Source organism: Centruroides sculpturatus, unplaced genomic scaffold, assembly GCF_000671375.1.
Source record: "Centruroides sculpturatus isolate CEXI.00-Female unplaced genomic scaffold, Cexi_2.0 scaffold1394, whole genome shotgun sequence".
NCBI lineage: Eukaryota > Metazoa > Arthropoda > Arachnida > Scorpiones > Buthidae > Centruroides > Centruroides sculpturatus.
Genome location: NW_019385702.1, coordinates 37013 through 56277, shown reverse-complemented (window position 1 = coordinate 56277; position 19265 = coordinate 37013). Strand labels below are relative to the sequence as shown.

Here is a 19265-nt window from a genome sequence, read left to right as displayed (position 1 = left end):
ACTCAAATATTTTACGTTTTTGATACTAAAAATGAATCTGAAGTATAATTTTTTATTGTTTTTATATTTTTCAATATATTTATTTTGTTTGTACAAAATAAAAAAATAATTTTTAACAATACAATAATCTTTGTTAGGCTTAACATAGACGAAAATTCAACGCGAAGCGACACACAACAAAGAAAAATTTCAACATGGGATAAATTAATATATTTTTTCATACATAATCGGTTATCCGAAATATCGATTTTCCGAACAACCCCAGTCCCCAATTGATTCAGATAATTGACGCTCTACTGTATATATAATTACACTGGTGTGCACGTTTTTGTCTTTTTAATTAATGCAAATTTCCACACGAGGAAAGAGATACAGCATATTTTACATTTAAGAAGCATTCTGCTATTAACTTCTGTTTAAATATCTAAAGGTAATAAGGGCCAATTTGTCTTCTCTTGCTAATTGCACTCATTTTAGCATTACTGTATCAAGACTCATATTTGCAACTTTTTGTATGTTTTCATCAAAGTCTAATTTCTAACAAATCTACAACTTATTTTAGTGCCCTCTTAGAGGGCACCAAAATAAGTTGTAGATTTTTCAAAATTGTAGATAAACTGCTTGGTGGGATGACATACTTCAAAGTTACATTATTCTATTTACAACCATTATTGATTTCATTTAAAGAATTACACTTTCATCTGCTTTCTGACATTCTTTTTGTAAAAGTTGAAACACAAAAATTAGATCTTAAAATAGCAACTTAGCTAGAAATATAATGAATATGTTACTGTGAAAGACCGAAATTAGAGAATGTCGACACATACAAAATACGTCGGTGAAAGACCAAATATTTGGTTATATTATTATACATTCGAACAATCGCCGGTGTATGTCGACAATCACAAATAAGCTTTGGTGGAGGTCGAAATGACACCCGAGAAGCCGATGTCGATGGAGAGGCGACAGTCTGTCGCCAAATTCTTTGCCGTTTCCTTCTGCTCAAATTGGTGATACCGTAAGAATACAAGTCCCCAATGTCAACCGTGGCCGTACAGATGCCCGAAATGTGTTAGTGGTTGTAGTTAGAATAGAAGACTCCGACTTTTATAAATAACAAACAAAAATGGCACCCTCAAGCAGCTTTATACCTGTAATGAGTTTGTAATTTGTAAAGAAAAGTTACTTTCATAGATGAGATTTCTTTTCAAGAAATAACGCTGAGAGAAGCAGCTGCAGCTAATTCGAAAAGTGGAGGGCAAAGATATACAGGTCATTGCAAAAAGAAGTGTTCCATGAATAAATGCAGTTGTAAAAGCAAGGGACTCTTGTGCAATTGAAAGTGCCATAACAGTTTAAGTTGTTGCAATAAATAAAATTATATACCGTTAATCACATAATATATGTGTGTGTGTGTGTAATTTTATGTATTATTTTTCTTTTCTGATTAAGAATGTGCTGTTCGTTTTAGGTTCAACAGTCTATTTACAAGTGCTGTTACTTAAATTTTCTCCTATTTTGAAATTAAAAAGTTGCATTTTTGCATTAACGTAATAAAAATATTTTTAATCAACATTTACCATCAGCGCAAGCTGAATGTCGACATTTGCCGATGTAAGTGAGAAATAATGATATTTATCAAATATTTCATACATACACGAAACGACTGTTTGAATGCTGACATTCACCGGAGAATCTCGACATTCGCCAGATATCGGTCATTCACAGTAATAAATACATAAGAATTTTCTTGTTTCCAAAACCAATTAACTTCCAAAAAAATTGGATAAAAAGTTTTTTGTACACAAACTTCCTTTTATTTTATTTTTTGTTTCAAATTTTTATTGTTTGGTAAAAAAATCCAAACAATAGAAATTTAAAAATATTGTAAAAAACTTGTAAAAAGGACTGTTATTTTTCAATTCTAAAATTTCAATAAACACATAAAAACAAGCTCATACAAGTATTAATGATGTGAGAACTGCATTTACAGGAAAACTTTATTATAAAATCATTATAAATTATTATTGTTTGGAATAAGATAATTTTCCATTTTGAAAAATTATTGATTAACTCAGTGCTTAAAATGTTTTCCACAGACTTAGTTCCTTGTTTAAAGTGACACCTCATATGTGTCACTCGGAAGTAATGAGTGAAACTCAATCATTGTGTCCAAAGTACTAAAACCTCCGGGTATAGTCATGGGAAAAACCCAGGAGAGACCCCCTTATAAACAGGTGGGGACAATGACGACAGAGGCTTTTTCTGTCAGCAAGTATGAACTTTTATGTGCAGGTGTGCGTGTGTGTCTCACCTTTGCCACTCCTTAACCCTTTCTTAGCACCTGAACTTAACCAGAACTTGGATTAGCACCGGAACTTAACCGAACTTGAACTAGCACCTGAACTTAACCAAACTTGAACTAGCACCTGAACTCAACTCAATCCTAAACCTGTTTGGACAGGCCTAAGGACAAACCTACATCAAGGACCTACTCGAACTCCAGGTATTTGTTGTCACGTGTAAGTTTTGTAAGCTCTCTCTCTCTCCTGATATGATAAGCCCTTGATTACTCGAGTTAGTGAGAAAGCTAGCTCCTCAGTCTTAAATCCTTTAAATAACCTCTTTGAATAAACGGGTATTTGTTAAATGAATAGCCTTTTGGAGTGCACTTCTTCCGAGTATCTCCCTCCGTCTCCATTCCAACCCTAAGCTTCCACAGATGCGACTGCTCGCACGTACCTGTGAATGTAACGATCTCTGTGTCTACCCAGAAGACACAGCAGTGTTGGTCCTGATGAATTTGTCATTGCGGTCTTTGCCGACATGATGTCAACCCTTCAGTCCGTGGTTCCAAAGAATAGGGGGCCCTTCAGCATTGTTACAATGAAATAGTTCCACAACTGACAAAATAATAACTTGCAACAGACCTAGAGATCTATTCTGAGTTGTATCATTAAGCTAATGAATACAATAAAAACCAGCTTCTATTGGAACTATGTGATTGGTATTTAATCAACTGTGAAAATGCTATTCTGCACTGTACATTTCATTTGTAATTCCAATAGCCATGTGCAATAACTAAGCTTTTCTTATCATTCTTGAGCTGCAGTTAGGAATGCAACAAAAGCAAAAAGAACACAACTTTAAGTGTAAAGATAATATTACTTCATAAGCAATTGAGAGAGAAAATTAGCATTCGATGTCACAAATCTCAGTTTCCTCTTTGAGATAATGCTTTTCAGCTGAGTGATATACAGTTTAAAGAATTTTATCATCTTCCAAAGCCATTACTATTACATTTATTCAGCAAATCATGAGAAAACCTAGAGCTGAAGTATTTTAACTTACAAAGGTCATTCTAAAAGTAAAGAATGTTTGTTTCTCTAGATATTTTTATTTAAGATAATGAAACAAAATTTATTTTACAACACATGTGATATCTTAGCTATTTTTCTATACAAATTTAAACATTTGTCATAGCATATCACCAGCCTTTCTATGCCTTCTGCACACTTTGTTATCGGTAAGTTCTTGAACTAATCATTAATGGCCTCTTTCAGTTCGTTGTCACTTCCATAGTGATTCCCAGCCAAAACATCCTTCAATTTTGGGAAAAGATGGTAATGACTCGGAGCCAAGCCTGGGCTATAAAGAAGATTTTCAAAAACTTCCCACTTAAACTGCTGAAGCAAGTTCTTCATCAATGCAGCAGCATGTGGATGTGTGTTATCCTGAAGAAATACAATGCCTCTGGACAACAATCCCTGCTGTTTGTTTCAAACTGAATCTTCATTTATCATATTACCAGAAACTTCAGTTATCTGTCTGTAAATTTCAATAGGGCAGGCGGACTTTTTTAGCATTCAAAAAGCATATTACACTATGAACCTCACACTTAGTGGGATCTTTAATTTTGTCACACATTTCAAAGTCACACTATAAACAGTAAACAATTGTTGCGGCTCACTGTTAGCGTCAGATTGGCATGAAAAAATGGGAAGGTCCATGACGCATGCAGCAGTGGGGGGGGGAGAGAACTGTGCAGCTTGTCAGATCAAAATGTTCTTTTCTTTTAGAATGACCCTCATATATCTTGAACTGACAACTTGTACTTTGCCAGTTGCATTGTCCATTCTTTGATGACATTTTAACACAAAAGAATCTGGGAACCTATTCTCAGTAGTATCATTAAGCTAACAAATACGATAAAAACCAGTTTCTATTGGCACCACATGATTCGCATTTAATCAACCATGAAAATGCTATTCTGAGCCGTACATTTTCTTTTCGGTTCTGATAGCCACGTGAGATAACTAAGCTTTTGTTATCGGTCAATCTCCACCTGCTGTTAGGAACATAACAAAAGTGTAAACAATATGGCGTCTTTTGGTGTAAGAATGATTTTACTTCACGAGCAATTGGAGAGAGAATTAATAAACTATGTTGTTGTATTGCTTAAAAATAATTACCTTAACTATTTATGAATATTGTATGAATAATGTAATTGCTTTCTTGTTAAAATTTAAAGTAAGTAGCTATATTGTAAACATTATTTCTGAAATAGGTTTCATTTGCATATTTATAAATTAAAATGATAGTCATATATTTATATTCTAAGCTCTCAGTTACTTTTCGCCATCTTTCTGGATCTTTTTGTGAGCCGACTCCATCAAAATTCAGACAGTCGGCTATTCCTTGCCACAATTTCTGGCAATCTTTTATGGAAAAGAAAGTGTCTAACTTCCCTGACATTAATTTCGGGTTTTCTTCTATAAAATTAACGAGCATCTTGAACTGGCGACTTGTAGTTCGCTGGCTTCATTGGCATTTCTTCGACATTTTAAAACAAAACAATTTCACTAGCGCTGGTACACGACAATGCTAAAACCACATGCTTCACTTAGAATAGCGGGTTGCAGTCACGTGACAAAAATACAATGTTAACTAAACTGCGATTGGTTAAAGAGTAACAGCTCTCGATAGCATGGAACCCAGACGCATCTCGACCGACTACCCGTAGCGAAACCCACTTAACGTGGAGCACAGAATAGCAATTTGTCTAAGGTTTGTTAACTGCCTTTTGCTAAGGGAACTTATCGAATGTCCCGTGTATCACTTTCACTGAGTTATCGGAAGAGCTCAGAATAAATCCACAGACTAACATTGATACACGACAATAGTAGAAACACCTGCTTCACTTTGAAATTGGTGAGTTGTAGTCACATGACAAAAAGACAACGTTAACTAAATTGTGATTGGTTAAAGTATAACAGTTATTGATAGCATGGAACCCACACATATCTCAACCAATTACACATAGTGAAACCTTAACATGAAACAGAGAATAACAATTTGTCTAAAGTTCATTAACTGCTTTTTGCTAAGGAGACTTATTGAATTGAGTGTATCAGTTTCATTGAGTTATCAGAAGAGCTCAGAATAGTTTCCCTATTCTTTGTAGGCTACTGCTGAAACAAGAGTTCTATTCTGTCTTTAGATGACTTCATCACAACTGTCTACAAGAAAAGGTCTGTTGTGAGCAATTACTTCATCAATTGTGAAATTATTTAATCAGTATGAACAACAGAGAATTTTTATAGTTTACAGAAATTTTATTTCTTCTCCGTGGCCAAATCTAGTCAACTTCTCAATACTGAAAGCTGCTAACTTCCAAGAATTGTCTACATGTGTCAAGAACTATTCACATGTTTTCATACAAAGATGACTTACTTTTATTTCATTAAATAGAATTTTGTTTCATAAAAAAACCAAAATACAAGATTGGCCCATAATAAATTCAAATTGTGGATTAAATTGCTTGAATAATGTTATCTACAATTGTGGGATTTGGGAGAACCTCTACATATCTGCTATAACAAAATAAGTTCCCTTATTGCTATTAAGAGGAAATTTTATTCTGTAGTCCAAGAACATTATGGATAGAAAGAGGAACTCTCACTTATAACTTTAACAGGTTAAAGAAATCCCTTTTGTTGAAGCATGTGTACTGAAAAGTTTCATGAAGTTTCAAACTTCTTCTTCATTACTGGTAAAATGCCATTGTCAAAGGTGGAAAAAAAGTTGCTTGATATGAGGTTGGGACTGAAAAGGGTTGGTTGAGAGAGACCCAATAATATGGAAGGCAGTTGCTGCCATCAAATGTAGTCTTGAATTGTCATCAAAGAGGATGACTTTTGTACTGAGAAGGCCTGGTCAATTTTGTCAAATGACAGCTTTGACCTATCAGTGTCTCTCAGCACTTGGTAACATACACAATTTTATTTTTTAAGAATTCTAGCAACCAATCCCTTTGATATCCCAGGACACAAAAAGAATTTTTCCTGCTGACCAAGTCATTATTAACTTGTATATGTACACAGTAAACTTATTTTCAGACTACTCCACACAACACGATAAATTCTTCAACAGCAGAATCCTGCCAAAAACTAAAGTTTTACTGTAATTAAATTTCTATTATAACACTGTAACAGATGAACATTCTATATAAATTATACAATTTTTTAATACTCTCAAATAAAAACAAATTACAAATGACTTGTAATAGGAAATTAAAATGAGAAAATTAATAAAAATATCCATTGGCTTAAAACTGTTTCATTTATATGCAGGATTGATATACCAATACATAGTATCAGCACAATAAAGCTGTGTGGCTAGCACAATTTCATCCATTATGGCCACCCTAAAAACAACTGTCAACCAACATAGATGAAGGATAGTGAATGACATCTTGATCTATTTAGCAAAAACAGGTACTCAAAATTAAGTCATCTATAAGCACATTCCAACAAGGGTAAAAAGTAATGTTAATGCTTAAGTTACTTGTATAAATATTTTCAGAATCCTCTGTACTCACATCCCTGTATGTATTGCAATATAGAGATTTAAATGAATAAACTTAAAACTTGAGCTTGTTTGGTCTGATAAATTATGGGTGTAAATATAAATGTATTTATTTAATCAAATAATATATATACATACCTTTTTCTTGATTGGTAATAAGCATTTGTAATGCAATTGCAGCTTCAACTTTTACAGGCATATCTTTATCATTTAATAAACAATGCTGGGTTAAACCTAATGCATGAATTAAATTTGTTTCATTTTGAAATTTGATTTCACTAAAGTAATGTAAAACCCAACAAGCCTAAAAAAAAATTATTATTATTATTAATAAATTTTATNTAAAAGTAAAATGCCAGGTAGAAATAATCTCAAATATTTTTTAATAGAAAATGGCAAAGGTTTTTATTTTATTATTATTTATAAAATAAAAAAAAAACAAAAAACAAATTATGAATTTCTTAAAATTAAAAGTAATGAGAGAGGAAACTATTAAACTTTCTTAGAATATTCTTTCCAAATAATCTACATGACATTTTTAGATTTAATATTAATACTAACCCTTGCTCTCATAAAACCATGAGGACTCTCAAATTCAGGATATACATATGTGACTAGCATGGTTTCCATTTGTTCTTTGAAAACTGGTTTCTGAAAAATTAATTATTTGTAAATACTTAACTTAGTAAATAATAAAGTTCATAAACAATTATTTTTTTGTATTAAAAAATTATTAATTACATGTATGTGACAATAAACTTTTACTTCCTATTTATTTCATGAATGTTCTTAATATTTTAAGTATTATATTTTAGATTGCACTATAAAAAAATATCCTAAATAAGTAGTAGTTGTTCTTCAAATCTAAATCTCATATAGTCCTATTATTATTTGTCATTAGTCAAATAGATTTATTAACCTGTCCTACGTTGTTCCCGAAAATATTCGTGTTGACCTCATTGACCTGCGTGGGCGTTGCCGAATATTTCTGTGTTTACATTGGAATGTTTTTGATAATAGATGTCGCTATTCATCACAATTTTTATATTAAAACAAACTTTTAAAATATCATTTTTTTTTGTTTCTATATTATTCAATATATTTATTTTGTTTGTGAAATATAAAAAAAAAATTTTTACGATACAGTAAACACGATTATTATTTTTAAAAAAATTTTTAGGCTTAACATCGATGAAAATTCAACATGGTGTCATAGGCAACAAATGAAAATTTCAACATCGAATAGGTTAAAGATAGTAGAGAGAGTAATCGAACCATTTCAACATGTTAACTGCCACCTATAATATGATATTTTGCATATTAACAAGCCAAAATGAGACAATTTGATTTTTAATATTTTATTATAATGTAAATAAAAGGGTTGTTATACAATAGTCAGTAGAGCAAAGATAAAAAAAAAATATATGAACGACAACTGACAGTCATATGGCCTTGAATGGCAAAGCCCCCAGCTATATATATTACAAACCTGCTGTGATTACACGTACTCCCCTACTTAAGTTTTTACATCTATGTGTTAAAAGTATTTTACAATTTGTTTGGACTGCACATGTTTTTTTCTGTAAATATATATTATTTTGCACTTATATACAGTAGAACCTCAATTATCCGGACTAATTGGGGATGAAAGTAGTCCGGATAAGGAAAAATCTGGATAATCGAAATAATAATAATTGACAGTGAAAGACATGTACAGTACATACAGTATGAATAATTATTTGTCTAGATTTACATATACTGTAGCTTCAATATTAAATTATTTTTTTATTAAGAAATTCAATTATTGTTTAACTTCATAATTTTTTTCATTTTATTTTTTCAATATCTGAGATCGTTGATGTTCCAACACCATATTTATTAGATAATAAACGTCCACTCTCACCACGTTTCAAACCATTGATTATACCCAATTTGTCTTTAATGATAATACAACGCGTTTTCTTTTTGATGACATATCGGTAGTAATAAAAATAAATGCTGTATTTAAATCATGATCAAATTTTCAAAAAACAAATGTTCATATTGAATTAGTACTACTACTGACAAGTATTAACAGAATGCCTATTGTTTAAAGGCCCTCTGGTGGCACAAGAAGACAAATTTTATAAAATAAAAAGCAGCTGAAACTGTCAAATTTTTATTCATAACTTGTCAAATTCAACTGTGACATTCAACTGTCAAATTTTTATTCATACAAATTTGACAGTTTTATGACAAGTAAAATTTTTTTGTTGCATTCATGGCTTTTAAGTAATGATAAACCGTTGAGGCATGAGGTCATAGGCGGTGGTCCATGTCGCCCATGCCTTACGCCGCCCTTGGCCATAGAAATGATGTAATTTCAATATAAATTATTTATAAATATGTACGTCAAGTTACAGTTTCATTACAACACAAAATGTATTAAAAAGTTTGCGACCACTGTGCCAGGTGAGATGTTGTTGGAACAAAAAAAGTTATGCATTCCATCACGTACATAAACAGTATCGCAATTCTCCAAGTGCAAATCAGCAAATTCATAAAATTTTTGTTTATCTTGAACAATTCAGATAATCAAAGTTCTACTGTACTTTGATTTTTTTTTGTAATATTATTTACTTTATATGCGATAAAAGAAAATAATTAAACTAGTTTTCAATATTTTTAACTATTTACTATTAAAAAAAAAACACTATCAGATATAAAATAGATTTTTATTAAAAAAAACTACAACCTTTGGCCATCAAACCACTTCATGAGGCAATACAACACAGCGGTGGTTGTAGTTAGAGCCGTTCAGAGCCATATGACTACCGGCGGTTGGAGCCAACTTCATAGATGTCCACGAGAGGCCACCACTAGCATGTAAAACATCTTATGAGACCAGGATAAATTAAGTGACTGCATTGTTTATGTATCTCTCGTTGCTTTTTCTCGACTTTATTCCTTTCCATTGTTTAACTAATTTACACAAAAATTTCCATTGTTCGATTGAGACATCTAATCCTTTCCATTCGTGTCTGAAAAGGAGCACTTTATTTTAAATTGACACCCCTCATTCGGACCTCTCAGTTGAACCCTGTTCGGGTCCTCACACACAAAGGTCGCCACCATGTGGTCATGTTAGCCACTCAGCTGGAGCTAGCTGTTTGGCGTGTGGCTTTTCGCGACGATTGATTTCTTCTTGCATATAGTGCGTCGTACCACATTTTTGTTATTTTTACGATGACTCTTATTTCAAACATTCTTCTACCTCTGCACATGGTTAACACATTTGGCATGGCAGGCAACGCCATAACTAAATTTCTTGATAATTCTCTTGCCTTACTTGATGAGGTAAAGGACTATTGCAACAACAATCCAACAGGGCATCTAAATAACCCTCACCACGTGAAATATTTGACTGAACAGTTTGCTAAAGTAATCAGCATGGCTGAGGCAACCCTATGTGAGCAAACAATAACCGAGGCGATCGAGAAAAAATTAGCACTCTTGCCCACTAAAGAAGATTTGCAACAAATTATGACTGCAACAGAAGACAAAACCAAAGAAATAGTTGCCAATCTCAAACGGACAAATAGTCGCAATGTGGGTCCCACCCCTCCTTCCTATAGCACTGTACTTAGATCTGGCATAAACGCCACCTCGTCACAAAAGACAAAGGCTACAAGGCAGGGCAAAGAAGTCCTCCTTATCTACAACAAAGAAGATAACAGCGATCAAACCTGGAAAACCCTGCAACAGAACATCCAACCATCTAAACTTGGAATAGGAGTTAATCACATACGTCGTATTGGATCTGGTGGAGTTGCTATAGATCTAAACAGTCAAGAGGATGTTGAAAAGCTTGAAAAAACCATTCATGAAAACATCCCTGATCTACAGACTAAAAGACCAAAAAAGAGAAGGCCGCACATAATTATACTCTCCGTTCATAAACAAATTGCTAGAGAGGATCTAATTAAGATGGTCTATGAACAGAACGAAACACTAAATCAAAGCTACAATGAAGAAGACTTCAGTGAAAAATTCAATATCAAGTTTAACTCTGGCAAACGTGAAGGACAATACTGCAACTGGGTTGTGCAGGTGGCTGCCCAACTAATACGGCAGCTTCTAGTTATTGAGAAATTAAACCTCAACTGGTCTCACTGTAGAGTTGCTGACTTTGTTCCAACATTGCAATGCTACAGATGTTGTGAATTCAGTCACTCTACAAAAAATTGTGCGAAGGAAACTCCAATCTGTAGCCACTGTATGGGTGAACACACCTATCAAAAATGTTCTAACTGTAATGCCACCCCGAAATGCACCAACTGCCACCAAGATAAAGCCAATCAGACAACCCATAACGCTCGGGACAGCTCCTGCCCAGTTTATCTATGCATGAAGAATACTATAATTGAAAGAACCGACTATGAATCATAATCCCAATAATATTACAGTAGAGCGTCGTTCATCGGAAGGTCGGTTATCCGAAAGAATTCCAGTTGACAAATTTAAATTTTCTCTAGTGCTGTGGCGCTGCAATCTTTGGCTATGTCTTCAGCTACTCAAATATTTTACGTTTTTGATAATAAATTAACTTCTGAAGTATAATTTTTTATTATTTTTATATTTTTCAATATATTTATTTTGTTTGTACAAAATAAAAAAATAATTTTTAACGATACAATAGTCTTCGTTAGGATTAACATCAACAAAAATTCAACGCGAAGCGACACGCAACGGAGAAAAATTTCAACATGGGATAGGTTAATATATTTTTTCGTACACAATCGTTTATCCGAAAAATACGTTATCCGAACAACCCCAGTCCCCAATTGATTCGTATAAACGACGCTCTACTGTAATTTACTACAGGTCAATGTAGAGAGAGGCATTTCTGCCACCTCCCTCCAAATGCTATAGGTATGACATAATCTTTGTACAGGAGCCCTACAGAAGGTTGGAAGGCAGGTGGTACTGTCTTTACGGCCATACCGCCTGCCTTCCAACCTTCTGCACTGTGCTCAGGGGCACTGACGCTTACCCCTGGGACATCACCATTATTACCAACCCCAATATGTCTATTCTATACCACAGAAATCTTTCCAATGAACATATTGTCTGCAATGAACTAATTTACAATGACAACAGGTATATATTCATCAATGTTTACTGTCCCAGGGAGGCCAATGTAGAACAAACCACCAACAACTTGTAGTTAGAGCCGTTCAGAGCCATATGACTACCGGCGGTTGGAGCCAACTTCATAGATGTCCACGAGAGGCCACCACTAGCATGTAAAACATCNCTGGGACATCACCATTATTACCAACCCCAATATGTCTATTCTATACCACAGAAATCTTTCCAATGAACATATTGTCTGCAATGAACTAATTTACAATGACAACAGGTATATATTCATCAATGTTTACTGTCCCAGGGAGGCCAATGTAGAACAAACCACCAACAACATCCAAGACGTTATCAATAATTTTACCAATGCTAAAATAATACTTGCCGGTGACATCAATGCACACTTGCCTACCTGGGGAGGCGATAACTTAGACCAATGCCACAAGTGCTTTGAGGAGTTCATTGCCCAGAACAGTCTCCAGTTGCTGAATAACCCCTTCTCTCAACCAACCTACATCTCTGTGCATGGCAAGACCTGGATAGATGTGACGGCCTGCAGTTTGAACTACTTTACCGATTTCAATCACTGGAGGGTTCTCAGTGATTGCAGCTTAAGTGATCATGCTTATATTTCCTTCCAACTACTGAGTCATAATTGCATCACAAACACACCTGCATTCCCCAAAATTAACTTCAACCTAGCCTGGGCAAACTGGACTGATATTCAAAATTTTCTCGACTCTAACATAATCAACTGTAGTCTCAACAACAGGGACAGTGCACGCACCGCACTCAATCATAATATCAACGTTATTCAAGAAGCCTGTAACCACCATATTCCAAAAACCTCTCCTCGGCATCGCTCTGTCCCTTAGTGGACCAACAAACTTACCCAACTTTGTAAAATCAACAACAGGCTAAGAAAAATTATCAAAATTGTAGTACCAAACCTGGCCGTTCAAATCTTAAATATCTTTACCTTAGTTACCAACGCACCTATAAACAAGACATCAAAGAAGCAAAAATCCAATCCTGAAGACGGTTTTGCATGATCGCCTCAGCCAATCCCTGGAGCTACCTTACGAAGCTCTGCACAAACAGACTCAGGAAAACACATATCCTAGTTAACAACAATGCCGAGTCAACAAGCAGCAACTACTTTGATACACTTGAAAACCAAATAAATTCTTTCTGCATCAGTGACAGTCTGGACAACGATTCCCCTGGCATCACCATATTCAAAATGAAATGCATGCCCCAATCCACACCGATAGCTCCCCAAATTTTGACTATCGTGAAATCAATCAAGCCTTTTTGAGCCTGAGCAATAATAAAGCACTGGGCATCGACAACATTAATAGTAAACTGGCAAAGGCCATTTGGAGGCTGATCCCTGGGCAAATTACCAACATGTACTGTACAACAGCTGTCTCCAAACTGCTACCTTCCCAGCTAAATGGAAAATAGCCAAAATCATTCCCATCCCAAAACCTGGGAGGCCCAATGAAGCCAGGCCAATTTCGCTACTCGCTGTCTTTGGAAAAGTCTTGGAGCGGCTCATTACTAATCGACTAACTTGGCACGTAGAATCGAACTTCATCCTCAGTGAGGAACAGTATGGCTTCCACCGGCAACGTTCCTCCTCTGATGCAGTCCACCATGCCATCGAGAACATCAAATGCCTTCTAGACACCTATAAATATGTTTTGGCCGTTAGTCTAGACATTTCCAAAGCATTTGACTCAGCCCGGTGGCCCCTCATCCTCTTCCAATTAAAGCAAATCAACTGTCCTGCTAATCTTTACTACCTACTCAAAGACTACTTACATGAAAGGAAGGCCTACCTCCAACAAGGGACACAACATGCAGAGAGGAACATCGTCCGTGGGTGCCCACAGGGATTGGTCTGCGGACCGCTCCTGTGGAATCTCCTTTTTGACACTTTTCTACAGGAAAATTTCGGACAGGACAATATCACAGCATATGCTGATGACCGCTCAAGAATTTCCTCCTATTTGAATAAGGACGTCTCCTTATTCTAATAGGAGGAAATTCTCGAGTGGCTCTAGAAAAAAGGGGCAACGAGACTCTAGCCAAGATCCATGAGTGGGGTACACAGTGTAAGATTCAATTCAACCCCAATAAGACAAAGTGTGTGGTCTTTAATAAGCCCGGTGGACCTAACCTATACCTTTGTACTCCTACAATACGCATGAACAACTACTCAATTAAAGTGGAAAAACCATTAAGTATCTTGACGTATAGCTGGACCATCAACTGAGTTGGGACGACCACATTAAATACACTGCCAACAGAACCAACATGATCTTCCAGGCGTTCTCTCAGATAGCCCGCAGGAAATGGGCCTAAACTCCAATGCGATGAGTATCATCTATGACTATATATACACGCCTATCATTACATACGCGTGTGGAAACTGGGGCTGGGCGGCCAAGAAGGTGCACCCCCACAGGAAGCTAATATCTTCACAACGAAAAGGTCTCGTACTAATCTCGAGATCATATCGTACCACCCCAAACAGTAGTTTACAAGTTATCACTAGGAAGCCACCTATAACAGATATTATCAACGCTAAGTATGAGCTCTGGAAACTCAAGACGGGTCACAGCATCAGCACCATCAACTATGACATACCAGCCATAAGTTACAAAAAAATGAGCCAGTTGCTGGCCTTACTGCTCCCTACATAAACGATCATATCAGCACAAATCCTCCTACCAAACTCGACCTGAAGATCTACACCAATGGCTCTGGGATTAATGACAACATAGGCTGCGCCTTTGCTGCCTACAAAAATAATCAGGAATTTATCATCAAGGTTTTCAGCTGGATAGCCTTTGCACGGTTTTCCAAGCCGAGCTAAAGGCAGTCCACATGGCTATAAACTGGGCCGAAGAAAATCACAACCAACAGAGCATCTCAATCTACACAGACTGCCAGTCTGCTATTGACCTCATCAACAGTAACAAGCCTCATCCTATTACCACCACAATTAAGAAATCTGCTCTTAACTCCAACAACCATTACTTTATTAGCTGGACCCGCAGACACCAAGGAACCATCAGAAATGAACAAGCAGACCAACTAGCTAAGACTGCGGCCAACGACAACTCCCTCCAGCCTATACATTGCAATCTGAGTCTTCTTAAAATCAAAAACATCCTCTACAACGATCTACTACTATGATGGCAGAATTCCTGGTGACACAACCATAGCAACTCCACCTTAAACTTTATTCCAGACATCCTCAAGCACCATAACTGTAACAAGCATTGGTACCCCATCAATCCAGACATCACCTGATTCATCAGTAGCCACAGCAAGTTCTCCAGCTTCCTGCATAGGTTTGCTAATGAACACATTCTTCTCTGCGCCATCTGCGGGGAGGTTGATGGCCCAGACCACTACTTATACAGATGTGTTGGCCTCGAACAAGAAAGGCTCGCTATTGAGCTTGCCGTCAAGAATTTGAACATACCATGGCCCTGTGAGCAGCATGAGCTTTTCAACAACAAAGAACATGTTTCTGCTTCTACAAAACCTTGTACACAGCCATGCCCTGATTGCCAATACTACCATGAGGGACTAACGTTCCTACCCTACCATTTGTTGTTGTAATGTTCTTCCTTTTTGTTTATAATAATCTGCTGTATTTAATTACTATACAACTTATCCATTTTTAATGTGTAACACGTGCAATATATTATATATATCCTGTATTTTCTTTAATGTAAATGTTACATCAATCTGTTTCACATATTGTATTATAAATATCGAATTGTATTACAAATATTGTATCTGTATATACTCGCTGATTTACCCTTCCTATTTTAACTATGCACTGTATTACTTTTAATATTTTAATATTTGTTCAATTATTATAACCATTTATGTACATATCTTACCAATTTAATGTTATTGTATTTCTCTGTATCAAATCCCAGCAATGCTATGCGGTACTGGGAATGTACTATTTATAGTATCTAATAAACGATATTGATTGATTGCATTGTTTATGTGGTGATGGGCGTTCGGATGGCTCTGTACAGCTGTAACTGGTACAACCGCCAGAGCGGCGGATGGCAGTTAACGTGTTAATGAGTCATTGTGTTAAATTTTCATTCAACTCATAGCTTGGAATGTTCAGTGTATCATACTATTTCAATAAATTTGAATATCCATGATTAGTCATCCAAACCAATATGCAATTATTTTTCATTTAAAAAATTTTTGTTTATTTCTCTTTATATTTATTGTTTTAGCTTAAATAATTGCTTCAATAGAATTTGGTAAAATTTCTTTCCGTTTTTTTACAGCAGAATGTAATAATGATTGTGCTGCAGTCACTGGAGAAAAACTAAATATTGGTCATGTATTTTTTAAATATAGAAATACACCAATGAATTACTTGTTTATTTTAATAATTTAATTATTAAACTGCATATGATTAGAGTATATATTAATTGTACGATATATAGTAATTGAGAAATCATAAATTTGTATTTATAGTGTAAATAATGTAACAATTTATTGTAATATATAATATGTTGTATAAGAAATGAACAATATTGCTATATTTTATTTACATAAATTAACAAAAACAATATTACATAATCAATTACTTGTAATCTAATGATGTGATTTTATTAATAGTCTAATCACTTTTTTTTTTTATAAAACTCATTTAAATTTGAGAATATATAATCTTTTCATTCATGTTATACAACAATTTAAAATGATAAATCACTCATTATATATAAAAACTAACCTACCTTCATTAATATGTTAGCAACTGTTCCAACCATATGTAATGCACCATCTTTTTGTCTAGGATTAGAATTAGGATCTGTTAAGATAGACATTACAAATCCCATAGAATTTGGTAAAATTTCTTTCCGTTTTTTTACAGCAGAATGTAATAATGATTGTGCTGCAGTCACTGGAGAAATAAAATCTTCAAACACATCTATATAAATAAACGAGAAAGACTTAACAGTTATTTAAACATGCTAAATTATCAAATGCAATTAATTACTTGTTATATAATCATCATTAGATGTACATATTAGAGAAAATGTTATCATAAAAATGCTGTAATGATAAAAAAAAATCTATATCCAGCAAGATAAGAATATTTATAAAAAAAATGAATTAACGAGAACGAAATCAGCATTAACAGCAAATGTTAGAAAAAAATTAATTTATGTATTAATGTACAGTACATAATATTATTTATTGTTTTCCCAATAAAAATATTATATTGTTGAATATATTCATCTGATACCAACTTTCAAAACAGATAAAAATAAAATTATATTTTATTTTCTCCAATTTTACAATAATAGTGGTATAAATAAGATTTATTCTGGATAATCTACAAAAATTTCCTAAAATATTTTATTTTCACAATAAAATTTTTAAAAATTTCATGAAATTCTATAAAATTAGTTTTTGAAATACAGAGTTATTTATAAAGAACCCCTGGTTTCATAAAATATATCACCACTATATGGATGTACTATACATTTATGTCTTTTGTCCACAAGTTCTTATATGAATAGTCCAGCACACCACTGGTTACACACTTCCCTGCTAGGAGTGTGCAATGGAAAAGAAAAGTCACAGGACCTCCCAAATCCGATTCAACATCCTTTAACTTCTTGTGGCACTATGTGAATGATCATATCTATGTGATATCATTACCAGCTATTTTGAACAAACTATGTATTAACACCGAAATTGCCAATGACTTAGGCATACTGTGCCATATCTGGGATGAATTAGAATATCACACTGATATCTGTTGTGTCATGCAAGGAATCACATACAACTTCTCTAACTGTAAAAAAAACTACATATATTTTTTTTTTTTCATTATATATATATATAGGGTATACCCTACATTGTAATTAGTACATTTTTCTTCTTTTTTTCTGAATAAATAACTTAAAAATCATTTTTAATATGAAGTATATAAAAAAAATAAAGGCAAATCCTGATCACAAAAAATTATAAGAAACTGTAAATTAATTAATTTTTTCATAAATTATTTCCATTATCATCCATTATTCCAAACATTATTGTTAAATCAAACCCTAGAACAACTCAGATACGTCAGACAGATTTAATTAGCTAATTTTTTTTAGTTATACTGTTTAACATGTCTTTGAATAAAGTAAAATAAACACTTATGTTAATCTATATTTAATCTCATAATAAAATTATATAATTCTAAAATGCCAATAAGGCTTAAAATTCCCCATGTAAATTAGTATCATTGAATGTTTCTGACATGTGGGCATAAGCAGAAAGTTATGTAAATCTGTAGTTCTGAGAAAATTATTACATATTAATTACTTATGTTTCCTGATCAAAAATTAATATTAACTGTATAAAACTCATTTTTAATTATTTAATTTAATTAAATAATTTCTAATCATTTTGACATTTTATAGAAATTATGTATATCTTTGTAAAATGCCCACTAAACACTGAAACTCCACTTTTGAAAATGTACTCAGACCTAACAAAACTAGTTGTTATTTAAATGTTAAAGAAAACATTCTTCAGATTACAATAAAATAACAACATTATAATTTGACTGGCTTAAAATCAGGGAAAGTTTTTGTTTACAAGACAATAAAACAATTAAACTTATTGACATTAGTAGTAGTAGTAGTAGTAAAAGTTAATCAGTGGGCTACACTGACCATCTACCCCAATCTTAAAATTAAACAGAAATCATCAGGTTACAGACATATTCATTTGAAACAAAGTTAGAAGGTCAGGACAACATCCAACTGATTAAAAAGCAAAAACTGACATTTTCAGAGCTAATGTCTGATGGATGTTTTATATTATAATCCAGTTTCTAACCATTTTATTCAGTTATACACACTTTTATTTTGGACATAAATAGTTTAACATTGAACAGCATATTTATATCAAAATTCAGCAATTATTTTAGTTATTTATTCAATAAGTGCAGACAATTCTTTCAAACAGAAGGGAAAATGTCGTGCCAAGCAAAACAATAAACTGGATTAAACTTGTCAAGTAAATCACTGGATACAAAATTTTTTATAGTTGTTTAGACCTTTTACTTGTAAAGATATGAAGAAAAATCATATCCTGTCAGCAATAAATATTAATATAAAAAACTGATTAACATTCAAATATTTAATAATGGATTATGGTCTGTATCATGTAACAATTTGTAATTCATACACACATTAATAAATTATAGCAATTTT

General features: G+C 33.7%; 1 protein-coding gene across 1 annotated transcript in view; it reads right to left on the bottom strand.

Annotated features, from left to right (window-relative positions):
• The window catches only part of LOC111641342 (importin-7-like), a 46439-nt gene that overhangs the window by 7982 nt on the left and 19192 nt on the right, over positions 1 to 19265 (bottom strand). The window contains exons 6-8 of the mRNA XM_023387478.1: positions 16785 to 16978; positions 7429 to 7518; positions 7006 to 7171 (exon numbers count right to left, since the gene is read on the bottom strand). Coding sequence (XP_023243246.1) covers positions 7006 to 7171; positions 7429 to 7518; positions 16785 to 16978 — 450 coding nt within the window. The remainder of the gene's footprint in view (positions 1 to 7005; positions 7172 to 7428; positions 7519 to 16784; positions 16979 to 19265) is intronic.